The sequence below is a fragment of the Oryctolagus cuniculus genome, chromosome 13 (genome assembly GCF_964237555.1).
Source record: "Oryctolagus cuniculus chromosome 13, mOryCun1.1, whole genome shotgun sequence".
Taxonomy (NCBI): Eukaryota; Metazoa; Chordata; class Mammalia; order Lagomorpha; family Leporidae; genus Oryctolagus; species Oryctolagus cuniculus.
Window position 1 is genome coordinate 63,300,477 of NC_091444.1, and position 23,491 is coordinate 63,323,967.

A 23,491-nucleotide genomic window follows, 5' to 3' on the forward strand; every position below is an offset into this window, starting at 1 on the left:
GTCAGATAGGTTAATAAGCTCGTTTTTGCTCTTCAGTTATTCAGCTCAAGGCATTGTTGCACCAACAAGAAAGTAAAGAAAGTGAGGCATCTTCATTACGAAAACAAAAAATGTCCCCTTTGGTAAGTGTCAACTTTTGCAAAAGAGAAAATGAAAAGCAGTCATCTTCTGTCTCTGTTTTACTTTGTACTGTCATCTTAGTAGCACATGTTGAAGGAATATTCTAAGTAAGGCATGCTAATAGTGTAAGGCATTAAAAGAAAGTCTCTTGCCTCTGATTATTTAGGCTGAAGAATAGAGACTTCCATAATAAAGGAATCTTAATATTTTAGACTTATTATTCACTTGAAAGTATGAGCAAGAGAACAGTTTGGAGAATTTATTTTGCAGCTGTTAGCAAATATGTAAAAGGAACAATAATGTAAAATATAATGTTGTAGTAATTTCTGTTTTAGAGGGTTATATCTGTATTTGATCATTTTTATATTTAAACAATTAAAATTATAGCCCTCCTTTATAACATTTTTGGATTTTGAATATCAAAACTCAAGTATGTGGCCAGCGCCGTGGCTTAATAGGCTAATCCTCTGCCTTGCAGCGCCGGCACACCAGGTTCTAGTCCCAGTCGGGGCGCCGGATTCTGTCCCGGTTGCCCCTCTTCCAGGCCAGCTCTCTGTTATGGCCTGGGAGTGCAGTGGAGGATGGCCCAAGTCCTTGGGCCCTGCACCCCATGGGAGACCGGAGAAGCACCTGGCTCCTGGCTTCGGATCAGCGCAGTGCACCGGCCACAGTGTGCTGGCCGCGGTGGCCATTGGAGGGTGAACCAATGGCAAAAGGAAGACCTTTCTCTCTGTCTCTCTCTCTCTCACTGTCCACTCTGCCTGTCAAAAAACAAACAAACAAACAAACAAAAACTCAAGTATGTAACATTATTCTACATGTTAAAGTATTATAAAGTATTCTACATGTTAAAGATTATAAAATTGTATAACATGAAAAGTTACATTCTGCTTCTGAAGTTGTTTTGATTTCATTAGACTAAATATGTTATTCCTAATTAGAGCATTATTTTTCATTCTGTCTCACCTAAAGGCTGTGATAGGTGTGAGGGAAAGAACTCTGGATCATGCTTACATGACCAGAGTAATAGCCTAGCCCTAAGGTCTGTGTATGTGTGTTTCTCACAGAGTTTTTGCAATAAGTAGATAAGCTTGTATACTTATAATTCTTTTTACACCTATGAAGCATGTTATAAATATAACATGTCATAGCAGAAGTAACCATCTTATATTTTCAATGTGTATGGTAGTTGAATACCCACATGCTGATAACTATTGAGACATGTTGCTTTCTTTTATTCATACCTGCAATGTTGTAATAGTTCCCACATATTAACACTTCATTTCAGCCTCACACATTCTTTTCATGCTTAATTTCCACTTTAGATAAATATACTTCCTATTCATATTTAATATTTATGGATATAGATTGTAATTATATCAAAACATGTTATTCAGTGAATTTATTACTGTTGATAGCTAGTTTATACAGTGCTCTTCAGCATGCAGAGGAGTGCTTTTGATTTTGTTAGACAAAGTTTTTCTATCTGTTGAATATGCTTATTAGCTTTTTAAATTAAAACTTGATTATGATACTACAGAGCTTATTCAATGAGAATAGACATAAAGACATTCATCAAGAGCATCAAGTTTAGTACATATGTAGTCTATGAAACGTGCACGGAACTATGTAAAAGACTGGATCTTTATATAGACTACACAGAATGATTGTAAGTCATAATAATGGGTCAGTTTTTAGGATTTATACCCTTTGAATGCATTTTCATAGTCAATGGGGCATATCAGAAAGATGTGGGTATTTTGAAAGTGAAACTTAGGCACTGTTTAGATGGAAAACATATCCAAGTCTTATGTGGCTAATTCAAGCTATAATAAACCTTTCCAAGTATGTACAAATAGTACATGTGAACATTCTTTATACAATATAAAAGTTTTTTATTTTCCCCATTATTTTCTCCATATATGCACAGCAATATTTAATTCACATTTGCCTACTTTCTATTTTTATTAAATATATAAAATGATTACAATTCATTGCTTTCTACTCACCACAGATAGTTCATTTAATTAAAGTTACTTGTGTTTTCAAATTTCTTAAGTTTACCAATGGCAAAGCTATATATATTTTTTTTGACAGGCAGAATGGACAGTGAGAGAGAGAGACAAAAAGGTCTTCTTTATCCATTGGTTTACCCCGCAATGGCCACTATGGCTGGTGTGCTGTGGCTGGCCCACTGCGCCAATCCGAAGCCAGGAGCCAGGTGCCTCTCCTGGTCTCCCATGTGGGTGCAGGACCCAAGCACTTGGGCCATCCTCCACTGCACTCCCTGGCCACAGCAAAGAGCTGGACTGGAAAAGGGGCAACTGGGACAAATGATTGCTATGAGAGCCAGTACTGTACTCCATTATTGGTAGGATTTCTGCTGGACTGAGAAACAGAATGACAAAAAGACTGTATTCTCTCAAGCTTTCCTCTGTATTTGTTTAACTGGTTGATCCTCATTTCCCCTTTTCTTGATTTCCTCATCTTTGTGTTTTTTTGCTTTTTAAGATTTTATTTATTTATTTAAGAGGTAGAGTTACCGACAGAGAGAGGGAGAGACAGAGAAAAAGATCTTCCATCCACTAGTTCACTTCCCAAATGGCCGTAACAGCTGGAGCTGGGCCATTCTGAAGCCAGGAGCCACAAGCTTCTTCCAGGTCTCCCATATGGGTACAGGGTCCCCAGGACCTGAGCCATCCTCTACTGCTTTCCCAGGCACATTAGCAGGGAGCTGTATCACAAGTGGAGCAGCTGGGACATGAACCAGTGCCTGTATGGGATGCCAGTGCCACAGGTGGAGGCTTAGCCTACTATGCCACAGCACCAGTCCCTGTATTTTTTCAATATCATGACATGGCATTTAATGTTATAAACCATTTCACAATTATTTTAATATAAAGTAATAATGCATTCAAAGTCAGTTCCAGGAACACTGCAAAGCTAAATAGCATTACTACCTTTTCAGAAATTTCTTGGTGTAGTGTGTCACTTAGTTCTGTATACCTCTTCTTTAGGACTCTATGCTTGGAGGTTCTGTGCTCTAGAACAGCATAGATTCAAATTGCCTTGTACTATGTTAAAAAAAAAAAATCCAAAACATGGTTTTCTTTTTTTTTATTTTTTTTTTAATTTTTTTTTGACAGGCAGAGTGGACAGTGAGAGAGAGACAGAGAGAAAGGTTTTCCTTTGCCGTTGGTTCACCCCATAATGGCCACTGCGGCCGGCGCACCACACTGATCTGAAGCCAGGAGCCAGGTGCTTCTCCTGGTCTCCCATGCAGGTGCTTGGGCCATTCTCCACTGCACTCGCTGGCCACAGCAGAGGGCTGGCCTGGAAGAGGAGCAACTCGGACAGAATCCGGTGACCTGACTGGGACTAGAACCTGGTGTGCTGGCGCCGCAGACTTTTTTTGACACAGAACTGGCATCAAACACTTGACCTGAAGAATCTCTTTTTCAGGGAGTTCATCTACAGTTTTAGGTATCAATCTTCCATGGCAGTTTCTTAGACACAGTTTTCCCTTCTATCTCATTAGTGAATGGGATGTCACAGTTTCAGACAGTTCAAATAGGCATTTTATTCTAAACCAGTTATACCACCCCAACCTTTTTCCTTTTGTATATGCTTTTTATAACCACTTATACGTTCTATCTTTAAAAAACAAGAAGCAAATCCCTGAATCTTGTGTATCTGTGGAGTATATAGGATAGAGAAATAAATGCTATTAGCTATATTGGTACCTATTCCATATGTATATCACATCATGCTAATTTGAATATGGAGATGATATCAACTGATTCTTTGCTGTAACTGAACATGATTAATTTGGCTTTTTTATCTTAGAGATCATCAGAATATGAGGAAACCAGTATACCTACAGTGCAAAACCTTGTACCTATCATTAATGACCAATCTCAGTACATTCATCATTTAGAGGCAGAAGTTAAATTCTGCAAGGTAAGTTTCTCATTAAGAATTTAAAACTAGCTACCAACAATGTGACACAATGGGGTAAGCAAGTGACACTGGCACTGGAAATCCAAAGTGACTATTCAGGTCTCTTCTCCTCTGCTTCTGGTCCAGCTCCTTGCTAATGTGCTTAGGGGAGCAGCAGATAATGGTACAAGTATTTGGGTCCCTGCTGCCTATGTGGAATACTTGGATAGTATGCCAGGCTCCTGACTTTGGCCTAGCCCAGCTCCTGTCCTTCTGGCAATTTAGAGTGAACCAGCAAATTGAAGATCTCTCTTTCTCTGTCACTCTACCTTTCAAATGAATGAATGAATGAGTGAATCTAAACCTAAAGTATTTATCTGATAGAGGGAAATTAAGATGGTGGGTAGGGAGGAAGCATTCTGCTCTAGTCTAGGAGAAGATAGTTTGAAAAAAGTGAAGAGAGTACAATCTCAGGCAAGAGTTAGGGAGAAAATAGCAGAGGAAATTATAGCAGACCAAACCCAAAACCAGTAGGAGAAAAGAAATAATTAAAACTAGAGATGAAATCAACAAAAGTGAAACCAAAAAACAATACAGAAGATCAGCAAAATGAAGAGCTGGTTTTTTGAAAAGATAAACAAAATTGACACCAATGGCCCAACTAACCAAAAAAAAAAAAAAAAAAAGAGGAGAGAGATGACACAAATCAATAAAATTAGAGACGAAAAAGGAGATATAAGAACAGATACCACAGAAATAAAAAGAATCATCAGAAATTACTACAAAGAGCTGTATGCCAACAAACTGGGAAACCCAAAAGAAATCGATAGATTCCTGGACACATACAACCTATTTAAATTGAGACATGAAGACATAGTAAACCTAAACAGGCCTATTACCAAATTGGAAATTGAATCAGTAATAAAGACCTTCCCAATAGATGAACCTGGAAAACATCATACTTTGTGAAATAAGCCAGTCTTAAAGGGACAAATACTATATTTTCTCCTTGATCTGCGATAACTAAGAGAGCAACTAGAAGGGAAGCTGTAGAAGTGAAATTGACACTTTGAGAAGCAATGACTTGAACTGTCCTGTCTTGACTGTCAAGGAACAGTTTTTCTTTTTTCTCTTCTTCATACTATTTTTTTTTTAATAGGCAGAGTTACACAGTGAGAGAGAGACAGAGAGAAAGGTCTTCCTTCCATTGGTTCACCCCCCAAATGGCCGCTACGGCTGGCGCGCTGCAGCCGGCACACTGCGCTGATCCAAAGCCAGGAGCCAGGTGCTTCCTCCTGGTCTCCCATGTGGGTGCAGGGCCCAAGCACTTGGGCCATCTTCCACTGCCTTCCCGGGCCAGAGCAGAGAGCTGGACTGGAAGAACAGCAACTGGGATAGGATCCAGCGCCCCAACTGGGACTAGAACCCGGTGTGCTGGCGCCACAGGTGGAGGATTAGCCAAGTGAGCCGCAGCGCCAGCCTCTTCGTACTATTTGTTGAACTCTTTACTTAACATAGAGTTAATCATATGTGTCTAAAGTCAATTGAAAATATATCTCAGTAAAAATAAAAGAGTGGGAATAAGGGAGGGAGGAGGAAGTTTGTAACTGTAAAGCTGTATAGTTCTGCATACATTCCTACAGACTTTTTTTTTTTTTAAAGATTTATTTATTTATTTGAAAGTCAGAGTTAACAGAGAGAGGAGAGGCAGAGAGAGAGGTCTTCCATCCGCTGGTTCACCAACCCAGATGGCCACAACAGCTGGAGGGAGCTGCGCAGATCCAAAGCCAGGAGCCGGGAGATTCTTCTGGGTCTCTCACGCGGATGCAGGGGGCCCAAGGACTTGGGCTTCTACTACTGCTTTCCCAGGCCATAGCAGAGAGCTGGATCAGAAGTGGAGCAGCTGGGACTCAAACCAGCACCCATATGGGATTCTGGCACTGTAGGCGGCTTCCTTTCCTGCTATGCCACAGTGCCAGCCCCAAGGATTTACTTCTAAGGGCACAGTTTATAAACTTGCCGTGGAACCACAAATCCCATTAAACTGGGTGTTAAAAATGCCACCTTAAGTGTTAAAATGACCATATTCAGTGTTAAAGTGCTCATATAGATAGGATTAAGTGTTAAAGGGATCATATAAATAAGATCAAATGTCTGGTAATAATAATAGAATTAAAAAGGAGAGAATGTTCCTACATGGGAAGCCATCCACACAGCAGACTCATAGAAGTACAATTGCTTGATCATGTGATAAAGACATGTGTAGCTATGTAATAAACTGCCAGACTCTTTTCTGAAGTGATTATACCATTTTTCTTTCCCACCAGCATTAAGAGTTCCCAATACTCTGTGTATCCTAGCCAGCATTTGTTGTGGGTTGTATTTTAGATTTTAACTGTTCTAATTGGTAGGCAGTGTTATATTCTTATTTTAATTTCAATTCTCTGATGATATGATGTTGACCATCTTTTCATATTTTTACCTGTCATCTATATGTCTTATTTTGTAAGTTGTCTGTTCAGATATTTAACTCTGCTTTTCAACATTTAATTTCAGAATAGTTTTAAATTTAGAAAACAAAAATTGTGAGGTGATAACTATAAGGAGTTACATATAGCCCTCACCGAATTCCTCTGTTAACATCTTATATTAGGACATTTGGCAGAATTAATAAGACACACCCAGATTCCCCTACCCATTTTTAAAATCAGATTATTTGTTTTCTAATTGTTGAATTTCAAGAATTCCTTATGTATTTTGAATGATAGTCCTTTCTGAAACATGGCTTTTACAAATATTTTCTCCTATTTGGTGGCTTGTCTTTTGTTTTTCTTAATGGTGTATTTTGGGGCTGGTGCTGTGAGGTAATAGCTTAAGCCTCCACCTGCAGTGCTGGCATCCCATATGGGTGCATGGTTTTTAACTTTTATAATGGTGTATAATTTTTATTTTACACTTAAGTCTGTATTCCATGTTGAATTCATCTTTATGTTAGTGGTAAAATCTGTCTCTAGAATCACTTTTTTTTTTCTTTTTTGCATGTGGGCATCCATTTGTTCCACTACCATTTTTGAAAAGACTGTGTCCATTGAGTTGCCCATGTTCCATTGTTAAAAGTTATTTGACTATATTTTTGTAGGTCTACTTTTGGGCTGTCTATTCTGTTTTAGTATTCTGTTACTTGTCTATTCTTTTTTTTTGACAGGCAGAGTGGACAGTGAGAGAGAGAGACAGAGAGAAAGGTCTTCCTGTGCCGTTGGTTCACCCTCCAATGGCCGCCGCGGCTGGCGCGCTGCGGCCAGCGCACCACGCTGATCCGATGGCAGGAGCCAGGTACTTATCCTGGTTTCCCATGGGGTGCAGGACCCAAGTACTTGGGCCATCCTCCACTGCACTCCCTGGCCACAGCAGAAAGCTGGCCTGGAAGAGGGGCAACCGGGATAGAATCCGGCGCCCCGACCGGGACTAGAACCTGGTGTGCCGGCGCTGCAAGGCGGAGGATTAGCCTAGTGAGCCACAGCGCCGGCCACTTGTCTATTCTTTTGCTAGTATCACAACATCTTTATTTCTGTAGTTTTATATCTCATGGTCTCCCTTTATTTAGTCCTATATCAGTTTTCAACAAGTTACTGGCATTCGATCACTAGTGATAACATATCTTACCTTATTTTTCAGCAATCTCCCTTATTTTTAAAAATCTTTTAGATAATCCCTTTAATTAATGCTTTTCTGTGAGCCTCTATCTCTTGGAGAAAAAAATGGTCAGAAACTACATTTTGTGAATGACCATCTGCAGGCTGTCTCTTTGTTGACTAGTATGTGCATTGCCTTGTTTGTCTGAATGTGATTTTATATTTAAGGAAATGGTTAGAGAATGTAAGTCTTCCCTAGTTAATATTATGCTTGATTCTCTCTTAATCAACAAATAAAAGCACTGCTTAAAAATGTTTAACTTTCTTCATTTCTCATTTTTATAGGAGGAACTCTCTGGAATGAAAAATAGGATAGAAGTAGTTGTACTTGAAAATGAAAGGCTCCTGCAAGAAATGCAGTCTCAAAGACAAGAGGAGACAATGAGGGAACAAACATTTCTGGATGCATCTGTGAGCTTTTTTATAAACTATAATGGTGTTTTACTTTGAATATTATATTTCCTATCCTCTCCCCTAAACTTATGAGCACCTTAAAATCTCTGCTTAAAGTTTGGCTAAAGTACTAGGCTGGTATTTATTTAAAGCCTCAAAAATTAAAATTCATTGTGGTAGAAAGAATCCTCTGATGAAATGTAGGGTAACCATGCTGGAAATTCACTCTAGTTCCTCTCTGAGCATGCCGGTTACATTTTTTCCATATGGAAAGAGCAGGTCCAAAAGTAAGAATTGTGTGTCTAAGATGGACGTTGTCAAATGTAGAAATTGTTCAAAATTTTAGTTTGGATTTCTCTAGATTTTCCTTGTACTTTGAAGTCTAACAACATGGTGTGGCAGAAAGAACATTGGCCTGAGGGTCCAAGAATCATAATATTAATCTTACCATGTCCCTAAGAAACTGGATTGACAAGTAGTTTTATAGGACTTTGTATTGCTTAACCATATGGGTCCTGTATTTATTGGTAATTTGAGCACATTGAGGAATTGACAATACAGATTCCTCGGCTTCATTCCCCTGAGAGTCTGATTTAGTAAGTCTGGTTGAGTCCTGGGAACGTGAACTTCTATCAAATTGCCTACATGATTATAAGTGTCCCCCGCAGTTTGAAGAACAGTGGTCAGATTATTTCTATAATTCTGTGACACAAAATTCTTGTGATGATATTTAAACTGTGTGTAGTATCTTCTTATGATTTGTTAGAGATACTTTGGCCTTGAAATGTTTTTCATTGTTTGGCTGTGGGACATAGTTCAGTATGGTTTGTTCTGCTTTTTGAGACAAATTCAGCTTTCCATGGGGAAGTCCTAATACTTGCCTGTTGCAGCTTTACTTTACATTGAACTTCAGTGGTTTTGATTCAGTCATGATTATAAATCATTCAGTTAAGAAAACAGTTTTTAATTTTTTTAACCTCAATGTCCACTAATTTTTTGAAGATGCTTTTTCTAAACTGACCTGATATTTATAATCCTTGAGTTATATGTTAATTTGCTGTTGAGAAATATCTGATTGTGTTAATTCTGAAAAATGAAGTGAGCTGATTAGTATTTTAGTTTATTTTTCTGTGGCCGGCGCTGTGGCATAGTAGGTTAGTCCTCCGCCTGCGGTGCCGGCATCCCATGTGGGTACCAGTTCTAGTCCCGGCTGTTCCTCTTCCATTCCAGCTCTCTGCTATGGCCTGGGAAAGCAGTAGAAAATGGCCCAAGTGCTTTGGCCCCTGCACCCACGTGGGATACTGGGAGGGAGCTCCTGGCTTCAGATCGGTGCAGCTCCAGCAGTTGCGTCCATTTGGGGAGTGAACCAACGGAAGGAAGAGCTTTAAAAAATAAAAATTAAAAAAAAATAAAAAAGTTATTTTTCTGCAAATACATTTAAGTTGTGATCTGTTATTTTCTGCTTACCATGTAAGTTCTGTCTGAAGACTTACATAATTATTGGTATTAGTGTTTAAAAATCCATCTTAGTTGCTTATTATTTCAATATCAACTTGAAGATATCACCATATGGAAAGTATTTAGAAGTAGCTCATTAAAAAACTAATAAATTCTTTTGCTTTTCTTCCAGTTGTATAGTCACTTAACAAAGAATGATTCAGTTATTCATAGTCTTCAATATTTATGCAATAGCGAAGAAGGAGAAGGGGAAGTAAAGTGAGAAAGGAAATTAGGCAGACAAGTGAATCAGAGCAAGAGAAGTGAGTAATGCAAAAGAGGAAGGAAATGGTGGTCAAAGCTCACATGCTTCACAGTATGAGCAAAGGAAGTTTGCTACAGAAAACTAGTTATCATAGAAAGGACAAGAGTATAGTGAGGTTTTTTTATGCATTCACATGAGCTAAAATCTAATGCGAATATTGAAATAATTGTTACAGATATGTCAGTTGACCTTGACATTTATTTTAATGTTAGTCTTCGTCTTATTAGTTGTTATGAAGTAGTTACTCTTACTTTTCAATTGTAGGTGAATTGAGGCATTTCAACAATGCATACATGGTGTTATATTGAGAATTTAATGTGATTAAAGCTTTTTAGAATATCTTAAATATAAGTAGATCAATTGATCATCTTTTAAAGTAGGGAGGCTTTTTTAATGAGTCAGTTAAAGTGTTGAAGCCAAAGCTATTGACTGACTTGAACAAAGATTTTCAGTGTTTCATAATGCCCTCTTTCGAAAAATAATTGAAACAGTTACATTTTAATAAGTAACACTGATGACTGCATGGTTATAGTATGCTCAGCACTGTATCAAGCACTTTCTTAATCAGTAACTAGCCAAATATCACAGAGCAAAAAAAAAAAAAGGCAAAGCAAGGACTTAAACCCAGGATTGTCTGACTCTAAATCTATCTACCTAACCCCAAATTTAACTGCCCTTATACATAAATTAGGAAAAACTTGTCAATATTGAGCCAAGCTATTTTTGTTTGCAGGGGATAGAAACATTCCCCAGTAAAGAGAAAGAGCTTCCTTTTTATTGTCTCTTACTTTCAGCCCTGGACTTGGATGATAGCCTATAAGACTTTTATCTTTTGGCCTAGTTTATGACCTAGATGTTAGAAGCAAGCAGAGGATTCTTTTTGAAACTAAACCATTCAAAGTGTATTTCATTTGTGTCTTAATTTTTCATCACATTTTGTTATTGTGGGGAGCAATCCGGACTGGACTGAGTTACTGGAATTAAGACTTATTCTATGCATCTGCTCTCCCACAATATGGCGCTGGGAGAGAAGTAAACAGCTTCCGCACAGCTGCCTCCAGTTCAACTAATAAACTGTAGGACCTGCTCCTGATTGGAGGAGAGCAGCGTACTCGGCGTGTGGGCAGCCGAGTTAGGATTGGCGGAGGAGGACTATAAAGGAGGAGAGAGACGGCATGCACGAGGAACATCTAAGGGGAACATCTAGCTGAAGGAACACCTGTGCAGCCCCCCAGAGAGCCGGCCGGCGGTGTGCCGCTCCCCTGCGGAAGTGGGGAATGTGGCCAGGGGGAACTGCCCTTCCACGGAGGTGGAAGGGACGGTAGCCAACCCGGGAAGAACCAGCAGCAAACCCGGGGAGGGCCGAGCAGACCAAAGAACAACGCAGGGTCCTGTGTCGTTCCTCCACGAAGACGGGGAGCGACAGTTATTATAAAATTTCTCTTCATGGAAAGCTTTTCTCTAGGTTAAAATTTATAATAATATTAAGATGCACTAGTTGTCATAAATTTTGTCATGTATGCTCCAAGATCTAAGAAAAAATTTTTTTCTAAGCAGGAAATTTCTGAGCCATTTCTTTCCATGTTTGTTCTCATCCCTACCACTACCAACTTTCCCCTCAATTAAAGTAAATAAAAATTTTTCAGTGATCTTCAAGAACTTGATGCACTTAAATGTTTTAAAGTGTTGATTAAATACCATTCAAGATTTTAAAAGCTGACTGTGAAAGAACAGAGTGTCGATTAGACCAAGATTGGTCTTACTAATTTTTGTCCTCTGAGCTCTTAGCATTGTCAGATGCTATGCAAATGTTTGCCTTAAGCTGAACTTCAGAAAACTATGGAATAGAATCTCAGAATACTACTTAGGATGAATTCAGTTTACCACATTCTAGAATGATTGTGACACTCTAATATGATTCTGTGTTTGGAGACTGTCCTCCCTTGTGGGTACTATCATATTTGTCCTTATCAATAATTCAATATTTATTTGTTGAGTTAATATAGATATTTAGTTCTCATTGTATTATATAAATTACTCAGATTCTTAGCTGCTTATCCCATTGATAGTTTTTTTGAGAAAGCTTTTATTTAATAAATATAAATTTCATAGGCACAGCTATGAATATATATAGCAATTCTTCACCCCATAGCCGCCATCCCACCCCAACTCCCATTGCACCTCCTACTCTCTCTCCCATCCATTCTTCATTAAGATTCATTTTTAATTAATTTTATAGACAGAAGACCAACTCTATACTAAGTAAAGATTTCAACAATTTGCTCCCACACAGACACACAAAATATAAAGTACTGTTTGAAGACAAGTTTTACCATTAATTCTCATAGTACAACTCATTAAGAATAGAAGCCCTACATGGGGCGCAAGCACACAGCGACTCCTGTTGTTGATTTAACAGTTGACACTCTTATTTATGACATCAGTGATCACCTGAGGCTCTTGTCGTGAGCTTCCATGGCTATGGAAACCTTTTGAGTCTACAAACTTGGTCAGTAGTTAGAGAGGCCATAGTCAAAGTGGAAGTTCTCTCCTCCTTTCAGAGAAAGGTACCTCCTTCTTTGATAGCCCATTCTTTCTGCTGGGATCTCACTCACAGAGAGCTTTCATTTAGGTTTTGTTTTTTTTTGTTTTTGTTTTTGTTTTGTTTTGTTTTGTTTTTTTGCCACAGTGTCTTGACTTTCCATGCCTGAATTACTTTCATGGGCTTTTTAGCCGGATTTGAATGCCTTAAGGGCTGATTCTGAGGCCAGAATGTTGTTTAGGTTGTTTGTCATTCTATGAGTCTGCTGTGTGGCCAGGTTGGATAATTCTTCTTATATACTCAATTGTCACAGATCAGGGAGAACATATGATGTTTGTCCCTTTGGGACTGTCTTATTTCACTAAGTATGATGTTTTCCAGGTTCATTTATTTTGATGCAAATGACTAGATTTCATTTTTTTTATCGCTGTGTAGTATTCCATAGAGTACATATCCCATAATTTCTTTATCCAACCTTCCATTGATGGGCATTTAGATTGATTCCATGCCTAAGCTATTGTGAATTGAGCTGTAATAAACATGGAAGTGCAGATGGCTCTTTTATTTGTCAATATAATTTCCCTTGGGTAAATTCTAAGGAGTGGGATGGCTGGGTCATATGGTAGGACTATATTCAGATTTCTGAGGTATCTTCAAACTGTCTTCCATAGTGGCTTTATAAGTTTGCATTCCCACCAACAGTAGATTAGGGTACCATTTTCCCCACACCCTTACTAGCAGTGGTTGTTTATTTCTGTGTGAAAGCCATTCTAACTAGGGTGAGGTGAAATCTCATTATGGTTTTGATCTGCATTTCCCTGATGGCTAGTGATCCTGAACATTTTGTCATGTGGCTGTTAGCCATCTGGATTTCCTCTCCTGAAAAATGTCTGTTTAAGTCCTTGGCTCATCTCTTTAAGAGGGTGGTTTGTTTTGTTGTTGTGGAGTTTCTTGATCTCTTTGTAGATTCTGGTTATTAATCTTTTATCAGTTGCATAATTTGCAAATATTTTCTCCCATTCTGTCGGTTGCCTCTTCACTTTCCTGACTGTTTCTTTTGCAGTATGGCAATACATAAACTTCTCAATTTGATGCAATCCCAAATGTTAATTTTGGTTTTGACTGTGCCTCTGGGGTCTTTTCCAAGAAGTCTTTGCCTGTGCCTATATCTTGCAGTGTTTCTCTGATGTTCTCTAATAATTTGATTGTGTGAGGTCATAGATTTAGATCTTTAATCCATGTTGAGTGGATTTTTGTATAAGGTGCATGGTAGGGGTCTTGCTTTATACTTCTGCATGTGGAAATCCAGTTTTTCTAATACCATTTGTTAAAGAGATTGTCCTTGCTCCAGGAATTGGTTTTAACTCCTTGGTCAAATATAAGTTGGTTGTAGATGCTTGGAATGATTTCTGACATTTCTATTCTGCTCCAGTTTTCTATCCATCTGTTTTTATACAAGTACTAGGCTGTTTTGATTACAACTGCCCTGTAGTATGTCGTGAAGCTTGGTATTGTGATGCCCCCTGATTTTTTTTTATTTGTATAAGATTGCTTTAGATATTCAAGGTCTTCTGTGCCTCCATATAAATTTCATCATCACTTTTTCTAAATCTGAGAAGAATGTCTTTGGTATTTTGATTGGTATCTCATTAAATCTGTTAATTCCTTTTGGAAGAATGGACATTTTGATAATATTGATTCTTCCAGTCCATGAACATGGAAGATTTTTCCATTTACTTATATCTTCTATTTCTTTCTTTAAAGTTTTTTAATTCTCATTGTAGAGATTTTTTTATATTCTTGGTTAAGTTTATTCCAAGGTATTTGACATATTTCAGTAGCTATTGTGAATGGGACTAATCTTAGAAGTTCTTTCTCATCTGTGCCATTGTCTGTGTATACAAAGGCTGTTGATTTTTGTGTATTGGTTTTATATCCTGCTACTTTACCAAACTCTTCCATGAGTTCCAATAGTCACTTAGTGGAATTCTTTGGATCCCCTATACAAAGAATCATGTCATCTACAAATAGGGATAGTTTGACTTCCTCCTTCCCAATTTGTATCACTTTCATTTCTTTTTCTTGCCTAATGGCTCTGGCTAAAACGTCCAATACTATATTGAATAGCAATGGTGAGAGTAGGTGTCCTTGTCTTGTACTGGATATCAATGAGAATGAGAATGCTTCCAACTTTTCCCTTTCAATAGAATGCTGGCCATGGATTTGTCATAAATTGCCTTGATTGTGTTGAGGAATGTTCCTTCTAGACCCAATTTGCTTAGAGTTTTCATCATGAAAGGGTGTTGTATTTTATCAGATGCTTTCTCTGCATCTATTGAGATCATAATATGGATTTTGTTCCTCAGGTTGTTAATGTGATGTATCACATTGATTGATTTGCAAATGTTGAACCATCCCTGCATACTAGGGATATATCTCACTTGGTCTGGGGGAATGATCTTTCTGATGTGTTGTTGGATTCTGTTGGCTAGAATTTTGTTGAGATTTTTATGTCTATTTTCATCAGGAAAATTGATCTGTAAGTCTCTCTCTCTGTTGCATCTTTTTCAGGTTTAGGAATTAAGGTGATGCTGACTTTGTAGAAAGAAGTTAGGAGTATGCCTTCTCTTTCAGTTGTTTTGAATAACTTGAAAATTATTAGAGTTAGTTCTTCTTTAAATGTCTGGTAGAATTCAGCAGTGAAGCCACTCCGTCCTGGGCTTTTCTTTGTTGGGAGGGTCTTTATTACTGATTCAATTTCCGACTTGGTAATAGGTCTGTTTAAGTTTTCTATGTCTTAATGTCTCAATTTATGTAGGTTGTATGTGTCCAGGAATCTATATGTTTCTTCCAGGTTTCCCAGTTTGTTGGCATACAGCTCTTTGTAGTAATTTCTGATGATTCTTTTTATTTCTGTGGTATCAGTTGTTACATTTCCTTTTTTTTTTAAAAAAAAGATTATTTGAAAGAGTTACACAGGGAGGAGAGGTAGAGAGAGAGTGATAGAGAGAGAGGTCTTCCAGCCAATGGCTCACTCCCCAATTGGCCGCAACAGCCGGAGCTGAGCCGATCCAAATCCAGGAGCCAGGAGCCAGGAGCTTCTTCTGGGTCTCCAATGTGTGTGCAGGGACCCAGGGATCCGGGCCATTCTCTACTGCTTTCCCAGGCCACAAGAGAGAGCTGGATTGGAAGTGGAACAGCAGGTCTTGAACAGGCGCCCACATGGAATGCTGGCACTGCATTCCAGGGCATTAATCTGCTGCACCACAGCGCTGGCCCCTACATTTCCTTTTTCATCTCTAATTATATTGATTTGGGTCTTCTCTCTCCTTTTTTTGATTAGTTGGGCCAATGGTGTGTCAATTTTTTTTTTTTTTCTTCAAAAAACCAGCTCTTAGTTTTTCTGATCCTTTGCATTGTTTTTTGGTTTCAGTTTCGTTGATTTCTTCTCTAATTTTAATTATTTATTTTCTCCTACTAGTTTTTGGTTTGGTTTACTATTGTTTTTCTAGATCCTTGAGATGCATTGATAGCCCATTTATTTGGTGCTTTTCCAATTTTTTTATGTAGGCACCTATTGCTATAAACTTTCTTCTTAATACTGATTTTGCTGTATCCCATAAGTTTTGATATGTTGTGTTATCTTCATTTGTTTCCAGAAAGTTTTTGATTTCTCTTTTTATATCTCTATGACCCACTGTTCATTCAGGAGCATTTTTTAAAAAGATTTTATCTATTTATTTGAGAGGTAGTTACAGACAATGAGAGGGAGAGTCAGAGAGAAAGGTCTTCCATTCACTGGTTCACTCCCCAAATGGCCGCAACTGCCAGAGCTGAGCCAATCCTAAGCCAGGATCCAGGAACCTCTTCTGGTCTCTCATGCGGGTGTAGGGGCCCAAGGACTTGAACCATATTCTACTGCTTTCCCAGACCATAGCAGAGAGCTGGATTGGAAGAGGAGCAACTGGGACTCGAAGCTGCGCCCATATGGGATGCCGGCTCTGCAAGCAGAGGAAAAAACCTACTGCACCATGGCACCAGCCCCAGGAGCATGTCGTTCAGTCTCCATGTGTTTGCATATGCTCTAGAGATTCCTAAGTTGCTGATTTCCAGCTTCATTCTATTGTAGTCTGAGAAGATGAATGGTATGATTTTTATTTTTTTAAATTTGCTGAGATTTGCTTTATGGCCTAGTATGTGATCAATCCCAGAGTAAGTTCCATGCACTGTCCAGAAGAGTGTGTATTCTGCAACTGTAGAATGAAAAAGTTCTGTAGATATCTGTTAGATCCATTTGGTTTATAGTGTCAGTTAACTCTGCTGTTTCCTTGTTGATTTTCTGTTTGGTTGATCTGTCCATTGCTGACAGTGGAGTATTGAAGTCCTCCAGTGCTATTGTATTGGAGTCTAAGTCTCTAAGTCTCCCTTTAAATCCCTTAGCATTTCTTTTAAATAGCCAGGTGCCCTGTAATTAGGTGCTTATACATTTATAAAAGTTACAACTTCATGTTAAATCTTTGTCTCTTTTAACAGTTTTTGTGTTAAAGTCAATTTTTGTCTGATTTTAAGATGGCTACACCAGCTCTTTTTTGGTTCCTGTAAGCATGGAATATCTTTTTTCCATCCTTTCATTTTCCATCTGCATGTGCCTTTGTTGGTGAGATGTGTCTTTTTTTAGGCAGCAAATAGATGGGTTTTGTTTTATAATCCATTGAGCCAGTCTGTGTATTTTAACTGGGGAGTTGACGCCATTTACATAAGGTAACTATTGATAAGCAATGACTTTGCCCTGCCATTTTTCCAAAAATATTCCTAACTTTCATCATTGTTTTATTTATGTCCTTTCATTCTTTGACCATATTTTTCTGTTAACACTTTGAGTGTATTTAAGAGTTATTTTAAAGCCTTCTCCTAGTCTGATATCTGTGGTTTCTGAAGGATACTTTTGTCAGTTTATCCCGTTCCTCAACCCTATCTTCCTTCCCATCATCCCTGCCTCCCTGTATACTGAGACTTTTTCAAATTACCTGTCTTTATGTCTCCTTTTCTTAGCTCCTATTTTTACTTCCGCACTCTTTAGTTGAGCTTCAGACCGCTATGGTATTCTCAAACTGCTCTTTTTAAGGTCATCAGTGACTCCACATATCAGTCCTTATCTTCTTAAACTTTGCAGCAGCTTTCTCTACCTTGGCAAACACTCAGTTATGCCTTCCACCTTTACATTTTCTAATGACACAATTTGATATACATTTAGTAAAATACATGAAGCATAGATTTATAGCTGAATGATTTATCTCTAAATCAAACATCCGCTCTTGTATCACCTGGGTTGAGATACATAACATTATCACATTCCACGAGTCTTTTTTGTGCTCCCTCTTGATCACTGTCCTTTCATTCCCTTAAAGTTAATCATTTCTTAACTGTTAGGAGAATTACTCAGCTATACATCCTTCAGCTAACTGAGTTCTGCTTGTTTGTGTTAATGTCATATAAATAGAATCATATAGTATGTATTCATTTCTGTGTGGTTTTTTTATTCACCATTATATTTGTTAGTTTCATCTATGTTGTTGCATTTGACAGAAGTTTATTTTTGTTGGTGAGTTCACTATCTGAATATACTACAACTTATTTATCCATTTTTTGTTGGTGAACATTTGTGTTTACAGTTTGGATCACTTGTGAACATTGCTGCTATGAACGTTCTTTTATGTGTCTCTCTATGTATATCACACACATTTATGTTGTATGTGTACCTTGGAGTGGAATTGTTAGTTTTAGAGTGTGTCTATGATCAACTTGAGTGGATGATGACAACATTACAAGATGATTTTCTCACTTTATTCTCCTACCAACCGCACATTAGTGACATTGTATCTTTGCCAACATATGGTACTGCTATTTTTTTCTAGGGGACTTGTACTTGTCTTTTGATTTTTATTTGTATTTGTCTAATTACTCATGTGATTGAGTAAGTTATATTTATGGGTAATTTGATGCCCTCTTTTCTGACAAATTTGTTCAAAAATCCTGCTGATTATTTTTATTAAGATATCTGACATATTTATTTTTCGAAGTTCTTTATTCTGAGTGTAAGCCCTTTTATGAGTCACACGTATTCCACTGTGTGGATTGCCTTATTAATTTGCTTGCTTACTTAATTGTTTTGATCACTAGAATTTTAGCTTTGATTCATTAATTGTGGAAATTTTTGGTGTCCTGTTTAAGAAGTTTTTTCATGCCCCAAAGCCATGATGATGTTCTCTTTATTGTCTTCCAGAAATGAGTCTTTCTTTTTTCACTTAGATCTACAGTCTACCTGTAATTTATTTTTGTATATGATGTGAAGTGTATGGTTCACATTTTGTTCTTTTCCTATGTTTATCTACATATCCAAGTGTCATTTGTTGAAAAGACAGTCCCTTGCTTTTATGACAGTGTATTTGTCATAAATTAGCTGTCTATGTATGTGTGGGTCTGTTTCTACCTGTGTTATATTTTATTGTGCCTTAAATCTGGATAGACCAATTCCTCCAATGTTGTTCTTTGTTCTCAGAAGTGTCTTGATTCTTTCTGGTCTTTTGCATCTTCAAATGTGTTTTAGAATTGTCAAGTTCCCAAAAGTTATTATGGAGTTTTGAATGAGATTCACTTTAAATTATAGGTGATTTGAGACCTATAACAGTATTATACCATCTAATCCTTGTAAACTGCGTATCAGTACATTTATTTAAATCATTACATTTTACCAATAAATCTTTACATTTAAATCTTTACATTTTGCCAATAATTTTTACAATTTTCTGAGTAAAGCTCTTGTACATGTTAAATTAGAATGTTCCTCATCTGTTACTTTTTTATATCATAAGCAAGCAGATAATGAAAAATTTATTCTATTGTATGCAATCAAATTACCAAAAAAATTAATAAGGCAAGCTAAAGAGAGTGATATAATTTATGTATTTTTTCAACTTTTCATTTACTAACGCTTCATTGTTGGTGTAGAGAAAAGTATGTGATTTTTGTGTTTTGATCAACTCCCACTTTCTTTTGATTAGCATTAGATTGGTATACCTTCTTCTATCCTTTTACTTTTCCCATATTTGTATCTTTATATATGAAGTGGATTTCTTATAGAAAGTATATAGTTAGGTTTTTTAGCTTTTTATCCAGTCTAACATCTGTTTTTAAATTTGGTTATCCTAGCCATTGACATTTTTTTTGACAGGCAGAGTGAGAGAGAGAGAGACAGAGAGAAAGGTCTTCCTTCCGTTGGTTCACCCCCAAAATGGCCACTATGGCCGGTGCACTGCACTGATCCAAAGCCAGGAGCCAGGTGCTTCCTCCTGGTCTCCCATGCGGGTGCAGGGCCCAAGCCCTTGGGCCATCCTCCACTGCCTTCCCAGACCACAGCAGAGAGCTGGACTGGAAGAGGAGCAACCAGGACAGAATCCGTCGCCCCAACTGGGACTAGAACCTGGTGTGCCGGTGCCGCAGGTGGAGGATTAGCCTAGTGAGCCATGGCGCCAGCCCTAGCCATTGACATTTAATATGCTTGTTTACATAGTTGAGTTTAAATCTACCATATTTCTATTTGCCTTCTTTTTTTTACCATCTGTTATTTGTTCCCCTTCTCATATATTTCTATCTTCTTTGAATTAATTAGAATGTTTTTATGTTTCCCTTTTATCTCCTTTTGTTGGTCTGAAAAAATATCTTTAGCATATACATTCACTTGGTTGCTCAATTCAGAAACTCAGAATTAATTTTAGTGTCCTTTTCTCCATCATTTTTCTGTATGCTTTATTTTTAGATACATAACCCTATTTTAAATGCTTTCTTTCCAATCTTTACTGCTTAGTTGCTTTTATTCATATGCTTGTCTCATTTCTCTCTATTTGAAGTTATTTCTTTACTGGTTTCCCTTTCTCCATACTTCAAGACTGATTTAAGATTCAAATCTAGGGGGCTGGTTCTGTGGCAAAGCAGGTAAAGCCGCCACATGCAGTACTGGCATCCCATATGGATGCTGGTTCAAGTCCCAGCTGCTCCACTTCTGATCCAGCTCCCTGCTAATGCTCCTGGGAAAGCAGCAGATGATGGTCCAAGTCCTTGGGCTCCTGCACCCACATGGGAGACCTGGAAGAAGTTCTTGGCTCCTGGCTTTGGATAGGGCCTGCTCTGGCTGTTAGAGCCATTTGGGGAGTGAACCAGTGGATAGAAGATCTCTCTGTCTCTCTCTTTGCCTCTGCCTCTCTGTAACTCTACCTTTCAAATAAATAAATGAATCTTAAAAAAAAAAAAAAGATTCAAATCTGGGGACCAGCATTGTGGCATAACAGGTTAAGCTGCAGCCTGCAGTACTGACATCCCATAAGTCACAGCTGCTCCACTTCCAATCAAACTCCCTGCTAATGCACCTGGAAAAGCAACAGATAGTCCAAGTCTTTGAGCCCCTGTACCCTTGCGGGAGATCTGAATGAAGCTCCAGGCTCCTGGCTTTGGTCTGGCCTAGCCCTGGCTGTTGTGGCCATTTAGGGAGTGAACCCGCGGATGTAAGACCTCCTTCTCCTTTTCCCTCTCCCTTCCCCCCTGCCCCATGCTCCCAACCCTACCCTTAGAACTCAGCCCTTCAAATAAATAAAATAAATCTTTAAAAGAAAAAAGATTCAAATCTGATTAAAAACTTTCTCTAGTCATCTAGAACCTCTACTACAGGAAGTTTACATGAATCTTGTTTACCAGATAAATGTCTTAATGTTTTTATTCTTTTCTCATGGCTAAATCTCATCTGTTTGGCCCATCTCCAACCACTTCACCTAACATTCTACATTCTTTTTTATTTTTTTAAATTTTATTTAGTTGGAAAGGTGGACTTACAGAAGGAAAGGGAGAAGCAGAGAAATCTTCTACCTGCTGTTTAACTCCAAATGGCCACACCGGCCTGGGCTGGGCCAGGACAAATCCAAGAGCCTGGAACTCTATCCATGTATTCCACATGTGTAACAGGGCCCAAGTACTTGGACTATCTTCTGATGCCTTCCAAGGTTCATTGGCAGGGAGCTGGATGGGAAGCCAACCAGCAGGGACTGCAGCCAGTGCTCTGATATGGGATGCCAGGATTGCAGACAGCAGCTTACCCCACTGCACCGTAACATTAGCCCTTTGGTGTTCTACGTTCTAATGATATTTACCTATTTACTGCCCAAACATACAGAATGCTTTCTTTAGCATCCATGTTTTTTGCTTTACTTGAAATTATTCTTCAAATCTTAGATCTCTGCGAAGCTTTCTTTATTGATTTTTGGCTAAATTAGGAGTTTCTACCTCTCTGATTTCATTTTACCTTCTGCATTCCTCATTGAGAAATTACATGTAAAGGAAATTATTCAGCTGTAATTCCATTCCTTCCTAGAAAATAAGCTCCCTGAGATTCAAGGCGTCTTAACCTTAGATATACAATAATTATTTGTTGAATGAAAGAATAATTGGATAGTCACAGCGACTTGTAGTGTATTAGTTTGCCCTATCATTCTTTTATTTTTTATGTTTTTTCCCCCCTGGGGAAAGATCCCAGAGGATTCTGGAAATACCCCCTACTTCCGGGAAGTAGGCTCCCTTTCCCACAAGTGGCATGCTCTCTCTTCTTTTATTTATTTATTTATTTATTTATTTTGACAGGCAGAGTTAGACAGTGAGAGAGAGACACACAGAGAGAAAGGTCTTCCTTTTCTGTTGGTTCACCCCCTAAATGGCTGCTACGGCCAGCGCTGCGCCAATCCGAAGCCAGGAGCCAGGTGCTTCCTCCTGGTCTCTCATGTGGGTGCAGGTCCCAAGGATTTAGGCCATCCTCCACTGCCTTCCTGGGCCACAGCAGAGAACTAGACTGGAAGAGGAGCAACCAGGACCAGTACCCAATGCCCCAACCGGGACTAGAACCCTGGGTACCGGCACCGCAGGCAGAGGGTTAGCCTAGTGAGCCACGGCACTGGCCATGCCCTATCATTCTGTGGTCATAGCTTTTTCTATTTTTTTTAAAAAAATGTTATTTATTTATTTATTTGAAAGTCAGAGTTACACAGAGAAAGGAGAGGCAGAGAGAGAGAGAGAGAGAGGTCTTCCATCTGATGGTTCACTCCCCAACTGGCCACAACAGCCCAAGCTATGCTAATTCTAAGACAGGAGCCAGGAGCCTCCTCCAGGTCTCCCACGCGGGTGCAGGAGCTCAAGGACTTGGGCCATCTTCTACTGCTTTCCCAAGCCATAGCAGAAAGCTGCATCAGAAGGAGAGCAGCCGAGTCTCGAGCCCATATGGGATGCCGGAGCTTCAGGCCAGGGCGTTAACCCTCTGCACCATAGCAGTGGGCCCCATAGCTTTACTTTTTGTTATTCACCCAGCACATATTGTTTGCAGCAGTCACATGGGGAATTCCAAGAAGATTTGATCTTTGTGCCCTAGGATCTTACAGGTTACAATAAGTTTTTCCCAGAGTCATATTTTGAGGGGTAAGACCTGATGTGTGAAATTTGAAATAAAAGAAAGTTTATCAGTAATCAACATTTTATGAGTTAGTAGTTCTTTGCAGACATTTTTTGCTGGTAAAATTAGAAAACTTAGGGTGAACTAGAGAAAGAATTTCCTGAGAGCACACATTGTTTTTCCTCTTATGTAAAAAGAAAAATAATTGAGTTTAATGTTAGTGATTAAATCTGCTTATAGAATACATAACATGAAGAAGGTTTACTTTTTTTTCTTTTCTATAGGTGAGACCAAAGCTTAACTATGAAGAAAAGTATGAAATCCTAGAATCTGAATTGAAATCTTTAAGGTAAAGTGAATTAAAACCTTTATAATTGTAGCAAAAGTATAATGATCTGAAAATATATTTGAATGTTCACTGAACTGTCAGTTTTACTCAATCTTAGAATTACCTGACAACATTTTCTTTATTTAACAGACTAACTGGCTGGCGCCACAGCTCACTAGGCTAATCCTCCGCCTTGCAGCGCTGGCACACCAGGTTCTAGTCCCGGTCGGGG

The 23,491-nt window shown here is 38.5% G+C and overlaps 1 protein-coding gene across 37 annotated transcripts in view; it reads left to right on the forward strand.

The window, feature by feature from the left end:
• Nucleotides 1-23,491, forward strand: part of SDCCAG8 (SHH signaling and ciliogenesis regulator SDCCAG8) — a 270,085-nt gene that overhangs the window by 15,763 nt on the left and 230,831 nt on the right. For 28 of the 37 annotated variants that reach the window (XR_007909721.2, XR_007909718.2, XR_007909716.2 and 25 more), the window contains 4 exons: nucleotides 37-122; nucleotides 3,967-4,080; nucleotides 8,037-8,162; nucleotides 23,216-23,280. Coding sequence is in view for 29 of the 37 variants with exons in the window: in XM_051820787.2 (XP_051676747.1) it covers nucleotides 37-122; nucleotides 3,967-4,080; nucleotides 8,037-8,162; nucleotides 23,216-23,280 (391 nt within the window). In the remaining 8 variants the exon portion in view is untranslated. Of the gene's footprint in view, nucleotides 1-36; nucleotides 123-3,266; nucleotides 3,604-3,966; nucleotides 4,081-7,264; nucleotides 7,393-8,036; nucleotides 8,163-16,412; nucleotides 16,594-23,215; nucleotides 23,281-23,491 lie in introns of those variants that run through there. The other 9 variants (XM_070055608.1, XM_070055606.1, XM_070055607.1 and 6 more) reach the window with 3 other exon arrangements.